Consider the following 11,131-nt stretch of genomic DNA (forward strand, 5'->3'; position numbering starts at 1 on the left):
ATCCATATATGAATTTTATAAAAGAAAGGAAACGGAAAAATTAAGAAAATAAAATGATATATATGATTTTTTTTGTTTGGATAGTTAAAAAAGTAAAGGAAAGGAGAGTGAATTTTATACATTTCGTTTAGTTAAATAATGGAAAGTAAATGAAGGGAATAAACTCTTGATTTTTAATCTCGATTAATTTTCAATTTTCTCCATAATATAAAATTTGAATTTGATGTTATTTAAGGGACATAATTCCTTAATCAAAGTTATTATTTTCTTAAATAATTTAGGATAATTACAAGACAATATTTGGTCATAATCTTTTTTAATTATTAACAATGTACAGACAACATAACATAATAATTCAAATTCTAGACATTTTTTATAACAATACTCCCCTTAATCATTGAGGTAAGAAAGTTGTTTTTTAATTACACTTTTTATAGAATAATTTATACGAGGGATAAGAAAGTTATTTCACATTTTCTAAAGTAATTCAATTCATTTCTCTAATATTTTTCTCTAAATTGGGATAATTAAAAATGTGAATTTTAAAAGAAAATAAGGGATATATTCAACTCCCTTTCCTTCTCCTTGTTAAAAAAATATTGCTTTTTTTGTAATAGGTCCATTTAGTCCTTTTTTTTAACCATAAAAAGAATTTTTTTTTTATCATTTTCAATAGTATACTCATCACTAGCAATAATAAACCCCACAAAGAACAACTATATATGCATGATATTTCCCATGTTTGTTTCCCAACACACATCCGAAAACATCACCCTGTCACTTGTTTCTCCTCTAACTTGTCTTAAAAGGATATTGTGGAGACGAGTAAAATAAACAAAACACCATCGAATCCCTCAAGTGGTTTGGGAATCTTTGGGTGTACCTGTTTTTCTCTTTAAAAGATGGGAGATGAGAAGCAGAAAAGTGGTGCAGTGCTTAAGAAGATAAAAGGGTCTGTAAGATCCATTTTCATATATGCAGATGGAGTAGATATGTGGTTGATGAGTCTTGGCTTCATTGGAGCCGTTGGTGATGGTTTTAGTACACCTCTTGGTTTACTTGTTACCAGCAAGTTAATGAATAATCTGGGTCATTCTTCAGCCTTCACTGCAGACGTATTCATTCATAACATCAACAAGGTCTTGTTTTTTTCCATCTTGGTTTCTATGTTTTTTTTTTCCCTTGAGCACATGCAAACTAACACAGGCTAACATGCTTTGGTTTTATGGGTGACAGAATTCAATGGTTTTGTTGTACTTGGCTTGCTGGTCATGGATTACTTGTTTTCTAGGTAAGTTTATATGATGGGGTATTTTCTTTATTGATAATGTCTTAATTTTTTATTTCTATATATTTACTTCGTAAAAAAACTTAATTTGATCAATAATCACTTTTCTGAAAAACTTACTTCTTCTTTAAGAATGACATATTAAGTGATCTTAGTGATTAAAGAAAATGATACCTTTTAGAGGACTCAAGTTCGAACAACCGTATCTATAGAATATGTTGTCAATAAACTAAGAAAGAAAAATCTAAACTAAGAAAAAAAATGTAAACAAAAAAATATCTTATAATCATCCCATTCCAAAAAAAAAAGACTTATCCTTCTTAAGTTTAACTCATCATTAGAAAATAAATTCCCATAAAAAAATACAAGCTTTATGAAGAAAGTTAGTTTTAGTTGAGCCAAGAACTTTTAAAAATAATAATTTTTAGTTTTAGTTTATAATTTTTGTTTGAAAATACTAAAATATTGATATCAAATATTACACTTTCAATATTATTAAACATACTTAAATAATACTTTTATATTTTAATGGAGTATTATATATTTTAATTTTCTAATAATGAATATATGTACTATAAATAATTAGTAATAAATGTTTTATAATATAAAAATATGCATATTTATAATATTATATAATATTTATGAAAAATAATATTAAATAATTATTGTAATATATTAAAATTCTAAAAATATTACATGGATAATTCAATATTAATCTAACACTTTAAATAGTGTTAATTTGAGTATTTAATAATATATTTTAAAAAAATATTTATTAACTTTCTACTATTTGAAATATCAATGTTAAAAAATAATAGTTTAAAGATAGAAAAATTAAGATTTTAACATTTATATAAATATTTTTATTAAATTATATTTTAATAATTATTATTTTTAATTTAAATAATATTATCATTATATATAAAATTAACATCATTAATCTTAAATAGTGAATACTTTAATGATAGTTTATGACATTTTTTTTTCATATTTTAGAAGGATTTTGCTGGTCAAGAACAGGTGAGAGACAAGCAAGAAGAATGAGAGCTAGGTATTTGAAAGCTATCCTAAGACAAGATGTGGGATACTTTGATTTGCATGTTAAAAGCTCAGTCGAAGTCATCACAAGTGTTTCAAATGATAGTCTAATTATCCAAGATGTTCTCAGTGAAAAGGTTTTATTTTTGTTGCAAATTTGATGGTTTGAATAAAAAACAAGCTATTGAATTGCTAATGGGAGATGGTGTTATGCAGGTCCCAAATTTTCTGATGAACGTTGCAATATTTTTTGGATGTTATATGGTAGCGTTCATACTGCTATGGAGACTGACAATTGTGGGATTTCCTTTTGTTCTTCTTTTGGTGATCCCTGGTTTAATGTACGGAAGAGGGTTGATCGGAATAGCTAGAAAAATGAGTGAAGAATACAGTAAGGCAGATACCATTGCAGAGCAGGCTATATCTTCTATTAGGACAGTTTATTCCTTTGTTGGTGAAAGCAAATGCATTTCTGAATTCTCTACTGCTTTACAAGTCTCTGTGAAGTTGGGGTTAAGACAAGGTTTGGCCAAAGGTCTTGCAATCGGAAGCAACGGCATCGTTTTCGCCACTTGGTCCTTCATGTCGTATTATGGCAGTAGGATGGTTATGCGCCATGGTGCTCCGGGAGGGACCGTTTTCATCGTCGCTGCTGCCATTGCCATGGGAGGCCTGTAATTTCCTTTTAACTTTTCTGCATTAACTGTGTTTTTTTATAGGGTAAAGTATACAAATGTTCCGACTATAGGATTTTACTTTGTTGAATTTCTCGACCGTAGGATATTGTTTTGTTGAGTCTCTTACTATTAAAAATTATAAAATGATCTCCGATTATAGGTTGTTATTTTGTTGAGTCGCCTGATTATTAAAAGTTACAAAATGATCACCGACTATTCATATGATCCAAACTAGTCTTTTTTGTTAAAAAATTGATGATCGTCTGAGTTGAATGTTAACATGTTGATTGGGATATGATAAAAATTATATTTTAATAATGTCTATTGGTATCGTCGTTGGTTTCAAGCACTGGCTCGACAGTATAATGTTTCAAGCATTGGCTTGACGACATAATATAATCGGAGAGTCGATCCACAAAATATAACTCAAACAAGTCTATGATCAAATTTTATCGTATCTCAGTCAACAAGTTAACGTCTAACTCAGAAGATTGTCAATTTGCTAACAGAAAAGAATGAGTTTATAACATATGAATAGTTAAAATCGGAGAATTAACAAAGTAGTAATATGTAATTGAAAAATTATTTTGCAACTTTTAATAGTTGGAGAATTCAATAAAGTAATATCTCATAGTCGAGAAACATATGTGACTTTACCTTTTTTATAATATTAATAAAACAAACAAATTCCAACATGTAACATTTACTGCTTTTTGTTGATGATCAGATCATTGGGAGCTAGTTTGGCGAACGTCAAGTACTTCTCCGAAGCATGTACCGCTGCAGAACGGATTATGGAAGTGATTAACAGAGTCCCAAAGATCGATTCGGACAATTTAGAAGGAGAAGTACTGGAAAAAGTATCAGGAGAAGTGGAATTCAGGCATGTTGAGTTTGCATATCCATCAAGGCCAGACACCATGATTTTCAAAGATTTGTGCCTACACATTCCAGCTGGAAAGACTGTGGCTTTAGTGGGCGATAGTGGCTCGGGGAAATCCACAGTCATAGCACTACTACAAAGGTTTTATGACCCACTTGGGGGACAGATATTGCTCGATGGGATTGCTATAGATATGTTGCAGGTCAAGTGGCTTAGGTCACAAATGGGTCTGGTGAGTCAAGAACCGTCACTTTTTGCTACAACGATTAAGGAGAACATACTTTTTGGCAAAGAAGATGCTAGCATGGAAGAGGTTATTCAAGCAGCTAAAGCCTCCGATGCCCATAATTTCATCTCTCAGTTGCCCCAGGGTTATGAAACTCAGGTTTTCTCATTTCTCCGCCTTTGTTTAGAATCACATCACTTCTGAGGAACTAGTTGAGGTAGAAAATTATAGGATATAGTACACAAATAGTCCCTCAATTATGGATACTACTTTGTTGAGTCTCCTTAATATTAAAAGTTACAAAATGATCCTCCAACCATAGGATATTGTTTTGTTGAGTCTCACAACTATTAAAATTTAGTGAATGATCACTTGACTATTCATATATTTCAAACTTGAGTTTTTTCGTTAAAAAATTGATGGCAGTTTGAGTTGGACGTTAAAATGCTTACATGATATAATAAAATTTGATCTCAAAATCTTGAACGACTATCATATCTCAGTTATCATATTAAATTCTAGCTAATATGATCGTCAATTTTTGAATGGAAAAGTATGAGTTTAGAAAATATGAAAAGTCCGGTGACCATTTTGTAACTTTTATAGTCAAGAAACTTAACAAAGCAGTATCCTAGTTGGGGAATATTTGTGTAGTTTACCTAAGATTATATTAAATAAAGAACTAAGCATTATTGTCGGGTAATCAAACTTTTAAACCATTGTTTTGGATGAACAGGTTGGTGAAAGAGGGGTTCAAATGTCTGGTGGACAAAAGCAAAGAATAGCTATAGCAAGAGCAATAATAAAAGCACCACTAATCCTTCTTCTAGACGAAGCAACAAGTGCACTAGACTCTGAATCTGAACGAGCAGTGCAACAAGCAATCGACCAAGTTGCCGTTGGCCGCAGCGCCATAATAATCACCCACCGCATTTCCACCGTCCGCAACGCTGACCTTATAGCAGTTGTCCAAAATGGCCAGGTTATCGAAACAGGATCACATGATCAGTTGATAGAAAACGATACTGGTCACTATACTTCATTAGTCCGCCTTCAGAAAATAGAGAAAGAAAAGACCCTTGAAGAAGCCAACTGGGATTTACCTACTTATGTATCATCTTCAATATCAAATTTGGACATTTACAGCACAAGTAGTCGTAGACTCTCTTTGGTTAGTCGGTCGGATTCCGCCAATTCATTGGCTAGAGAATCTTTAATGGAATATCAAAAGTTACCAGTGCCATCTTTTAGAAGATTGTTGGCATTGAACTTACCAGAATGGAAACAAGCAATAATGGGGTGTTTGAGTGCAATCCTATTTGGTGCAGTTCAACCTGTTTATGCATTCTCACTAGGATCCATGCTATCAGTGTATTTTTTAACCGATCACAACGAGATTAAGGAGAAGACGAAGATCTACGCCTTATGCTTTATCGGGTTGTCGGTGTTCTCGTTGCTTATTAATGTTGGTCAACATTATAATTTCGCGTACATGGGAGAGTACTTGGTGAAGAGGATTCGAGAGAGGATGTTTTCGAAGATACTGACGTTTGAAGTAGGTTGGTTCGATCGGGATGAGAATTCAAGTGGTGCTATCTGCTCTAGACTTGCCAAGGATGCCAATTTGGTTAGCATTTTCTTATTGTAATCTGCATATTGAGAATAATAGGTATTTTATATGTGCTAAGCTTTCATTATCATTGTTTTTGGCAGCTGAGATCCTTGGTAGGTGATAGAATGGCATTGATTGTGCAAACTATGTCAGCAGTAACCATAGCTTGCACCATGGGGTTGGTCATAGCTTGGAGGCTTGCGGTTGTTATGATCGCGGTTCAACCGATCATAATCGTGTGTTTCTACATGAGACGTGTGTTGCTGAAAAGCATGTCTCAGAAGGCTATTAAAGCCCAAGGTGAAAGCAGCAAGCTGGCTGCAGAGGCAGTTTCCAACCTTCGAACCATCACCGCCTTCTCATCCCAAGACAGAATCCTAAAAATGCTCGAAATGGCTCAGGAAGGCCCTCGAAGAGAGAGCATCCGTCAATCATGGTTTGCCGGCATCGGACTCGGAACATCTCAAAGCCTAACAACTTGTACTTGGGCCTTAGACTTTTGGTATGGTGGTAAACTCATTTCTCAAGGTTACATCACTGCAAAGGCTTTGTTCGAGACCTTTATGATCTTGGTAAGCACCGGCCGTGTGATAGCTGACGCCGGAAGCATGACTTCCGACCTTGCCAAAGGTACAGAAGCAGTTGGATCAGTCTTTGCAGTATTAGACCGATACACAACTATTGAACCTGAAGATCCCGATGGATACAATCCTGAAACGATATCAGGCCATGTGGAACTCTGTGACATAGACTTTGCATACCCTGCCCGACCCAACGTTATGATCTTTAGAGCCTTCTCCCTCAAAATAGAAGCAGGAAAATCAACTGCACTTGTTGGACAAAGTGGGTCAGGGAAATCAACAATCATCGGATTAATCGAGAGATTCTACGATCCAATCGAGGGTGCAGTGAAAATCGACAGTAGAGATATAAGGTCATACAGGCTTAGATCATTAAGGAAACACATAGCACTGGTTAGCCAAGAGCCCTCACTATTTGCAGGCAGCATAAGAGAAAACATTGCATATGGAGGATCTGATAAGATTGATGAATCACAGATCATCGAGGCAGCCATGGCAGCCAATGCTCATGAGTTCATTTCAGGGTTAAAAGATGGTTATAACACATGGTGTGGAGATAGGGGATTGCAGCTCTCAGGGGGGCAAAAGCAACGCATCGCAATAGCAAGAGCCATACTGAAACACCCTGTAATTTTGCTCTTGGATGAGGCCACCAGTGCACTTGATAGCCAATCAGAGAAAGCAGTGCAAGAAGCACTTGAGAGGATCATGGTTGGGAGGACCAGTGTGGTGGTGTCTCATAGGCTAAGTACCATTCAAAACTGTAACCAAATTGCAGTGTTGGACAAAGGGAAGATGGTGGAGAAAGGGACCCACCAATCCTTGTTGTCCAAGGGCCCCACTGGAGCTTACTTCTCATTGGTTAGCCTTCAAAGGAGATCTCACAACACAACTGAAAATCAGAGCTAACTTAATTTACAATATATGCATAAATATATTTTCTTATCACTTTTTCTGTCTTCCTTTTTGTCGTCCATGCCTTCAGTAGAAATGCTGAAAGGGAGATGGCAATCCTTGTAATATGAGCTGCTGATTTTTCAAATCTGATAATAAATACATACTTCTATGTGTGAAAATGTAGAAATGCAATACCACAAGGAAAGATCATGTGCCTTGTAGTTGGAGTTCAGTCAAGCAATCTTTTCATGTAAAGCTTTTCCATAACAAGTATGTTTACCTACGTCGTTTGAATTCCAAAATGAGCGATGTGTTTGATGTGGCTCAATTTTATGGGTTTTTTTTCCCTCCTTTCTTTAAAGTTCTTTAAGATTTTACACCTAGTCAAATGATAGTAACTCTTGCAAATAATTGAGTCTACTCTATTCCAAACTATAAAAAACTTTGAGATATATTTTAAATATAATTTTTTATAAAAGATTAGGGGTAAATTAGTCAAATATTACATTTAGAAATTTCTTTTTAAAAATATAACAAATGCCAATTTATTTTTGAATCTATGACACTTTGAACAGTAAATTGAAAGATGGTTTGAGTGCAACCCATCTTCATTATTCATTTTATTTTTTCGAATAAAAAAATTAGAGACGGTTGATTTACAACTCGTCCTCACTGTTCAATAAAAAAAAATTCATTGTTACGGTATAAACGACTAGTTTACAACTAGCCTTCACTGTTCACATTTACTGTTAACAAAAAACCTATGGTGTAAACAATTGATTTACAATCCGCCTTCACTGTTCACATTTTCTATTAAAAAAACTGCAATGTAGATGATTGATTTGTAACTCGTCTTCGTTGTTCATCAAAAAAAATTATTGTTTCATTAAGAGGTAGTAGCATGAACATGCAGCAGCCTCGCAGACTAGGCGGTGTAGGCGAGGCAAGCTAGATGCATGGGTTTGGGGGCGTTTTTCTCGAAAAATCACCGGTGATTGGTATATTTACTGATTTAACACCGGTCAAATTATATTTCCCGATCTAACACATGTAGCAGTAAAGCACGCTCTCTGTCCCGCGTTATATGTTGATTTGGCGCCACTTGGGGTATAACGCGCCCTCTGTACCGCGCTATACGCTAACATGGGTTACACGTGTGTATAGCGCGCCCCCTGATCCGCGCTATACGTCACGTAGGGGTATAGCGCGGATCAAGGGTCGTGCTATACCTGGTTATCTAACACGTGGGGTATAGCGCGGTACAGGGGGCGCGCTATACCTTTAATTACCCACATGTTCACACCCCAATCCTCCCTATAAATACCCTCATCCTCAATCACTTTCATCACACCAAATTCTCTCAAATTTTCTCAATTTCTCTCAAATACTCTCTCTGTTTAAGGTATATTTTATAATATTTTTAATATTATGTATTTAATTTATTTAAGTATTTTACTTTATTTAATATTTTACTAATATAATTTTTTTGCAGATATATAATGGAAGACAATCTACTTCGCTTGGATGGAAATCATATATCTCGACACTTTGCTGATACGGTAACATTTTAACGTTTTAATTTAATTTAAATTATTAGTAATAATTAGTTGATTTATTTAATGCATGATTATTAGATTAAGAATTAATTTTTGTAATTATTTATTTTTAGGAGAAGGACTGTGTATTATATCCTTTTATTAGGAATCTTAAGTTAGTGATACCTAGCCGTGTCTTGCCGTATTTAGTAGAGGCTGAATTTGGTTACATAGGTAGATATCAGGGTCACTGTAAGATAGAACCAGACCTTATTTCTGCCTTAGTAGAGCGGTGGATGCCGGAGACCCACACATTCCATCTTCCGTGCGGAGAGTGCATGATCACGCTTGAGGATGTTTCTATGCACCTGGGGCTTCCGATGGATGGAGATGTGATATCAAGGATAGCTTCCGGTTCTTGGACTACTTTGTGCCGGGATAATCTAGGATGTGTCCCGGAAAGTTTTATCGGAGGTAGGATACCGTTAAATTGGTTAAATGCTAATTTTCGGGAGTTGAGCGCAGACGCCTCTGAGGATGAGGTTAAGATGTATGCACGGGCATGCATATTGCAGTTGATAGGAGGGTTGCTGATGCGGGACAAATCGCACAACCTAGTTCACTGCATGTGGTTTCGACATCTTAGCGTCTTTCGTCTCGTCGGATCATTCAGTTGGGGCTCGGCAGTTTTGGCTTTGTTGTGCAGGGAGATATGTAGAGCCACTGACTACAGGCGTAATGCTATCGGTGGATGTCTCCTACTGCTGCAGTCTTGGACATTGTATCGATTGCCCTTTTTATGTCCCGTTGTGAAGAACCCATTCGTATTTCCACTACTTCTGAGGTAATTATAAAACTGATTTTGTATATTAATAATTTTATACAACGTATAATAAATTTTTTTCCTTGAATAGGTGGTCTACTGATAAGAAAAATCATCAGGAGCTACCTGATGATTTAGAAAAAATTAGGGTGCTAATCGATCAGAAGACTGGCACACAGGTATGAATTTTAATGTTTAAAAATCGATTTTAGATTATAGTTATATAATTAGATTATTATTTTGATAAAAATTATATATTATTTATTTTAGTTTGAATGGGTGCCATATTCTACTGATGATGTGAGGGCGGTGATCCCACCAGAGTTGAGGGGTCCATCAGATGTTTGGATGGCGATGGTCCCTCTGATTTGTTATACGACCGTCGAGTGGGTCGTGTTGTGGGAGGATCGACATCAGCGTCTTCCCTGTATAGAGCCCATTTTTACTGACTTCTTGATGTATGCTGACGGTTACTATGAGTGGTTCAACAGTAACGGGAAACCGTTTCTGCTTCCCGAGGATGCACGAGGGTAGACCTTTCTGCGACGTCGACAGAGACGTGATCCGATACAGCACCATCGTCCCCCGACTCGTGGACGGAGAGCAGATGCTTCCGGTTCATCCTCAGTTGCACCAGCAGGACCTTCACAGCAGCCCCCGCAACCATTTATGATGTCGCAACCATATATGATGCCGCCAGTGCCTTTCCATTACCAGATGCCGCCGCCACCACCTTCACCTGGTTTTATGACCCCGTCGCCGCCACCATCACATATGACCCCTCTTAGAGGCTATTATGGGTTTATGTTTACAAATCTGACTTGGGGTTCATATACTGGATATTTGGCGGGTTCAGCCTCATCACCCATTACCGCAGCACAGACACCTCCTGTACAGTTTTCACACTCAGCGATGTCTGGGTTTTCCCAGTTTTCGCAGGCCGGTGGGATAGTCAGTCATACACCTCCAGTGTCCTTATTCTATGGAGGTTCTTCATCGTCATCAGCTCCTCATCAACCTAATGTATCTGCTCAGGACGACGACGACGATAATGACGACGATGACGATGATGATGACAGCGAGGAGTCAGAACCAGTGATACGAAGAAATCCTCCTCGAGACCGACAGTCACCACCCTGCGGAACACATTCGCGTCGCAAGCATCGATAGATTTTTTTATTATATTTGTATTTACTTTATTTTGTTAAATTGTAATTTTTTATTATTTCTCATTTAATACTTACTTTATTTTGTTAAATTTGTTGGACTTTTTTTAATGTATTTCAGTTAATTTTGTTTATTACCATTTAATATCAGTTATTGTAATTTGGTTATCATTTAATACTTATTGTAAGTTTGTTGTATTTAAAATTATATTCAAATACCAATTTGGTTATCATTAACTTAAAGTAAATGCAAATTAAAGTACAATAATTATTATTTGATAAACAAATACATCATTTCCTCATCAATTGTTACTTGATGACAACAGAAGTGGACATGTTTTTCTCGTGTGTCCTAGGTTTCTACAATGCCCACATCTTCTGTCTTGTCTAGATATTTCTCGAATA

General features: G+C 35.8%; 1 protein-coding gene across 1 annotated transcript; it reads left to right on the plus strand.

The window, feature by feature from the left end:
* The first annotated feature begins 767 nt into the window (after positions 1 to 767).
* Positions 768 to 7,223, plus strand: LOC120195641 (ABC transporter B family member 15-like). Its single transcript, XM_039197598.1, has 7 exons — positions 768 to 1,139; positions 1,237 to 1,291; positions 2,285 to 2,463; positions 2,543 to 3,000; positions 3,731 to 4,271; positions 4,849 to 5,739; positions 5,826 to 7,223. Exons 1-7 carry the CDS (start codon positions 903 to 905, stop codon positions 7,212 to 7,214), a joined length of 3,750 nt encoding a protein of 1,249 aa, XP_039053529.1. The 5' UTR covers positions 768 to 902; the 3' UTR covers positions 7,215 to 7,223.
* Positions 7,224 to 11,131: the final 3,908 nt, after the last annotated feature.

Source organism: Hibiscus syriacus, unplaced genomic scaffold (genome assembly GCF_006381635.1).
Source record: "Hibiscus syriacus cultivar Baekdansim isolate YM2019G1 unplaced genomic scaffold, ASM638163v2 tig00117017_pilon, whole genome shotgun sequence".
In the NCBI taxonomy this organism is placed as follows: domain Eukaryota; kingdom Viridiplantae; phylum Streptophyta; class Magnoliopsida; order Malvales; family Malvaceae; genus Hibiscus; species Hibiscus syriacus.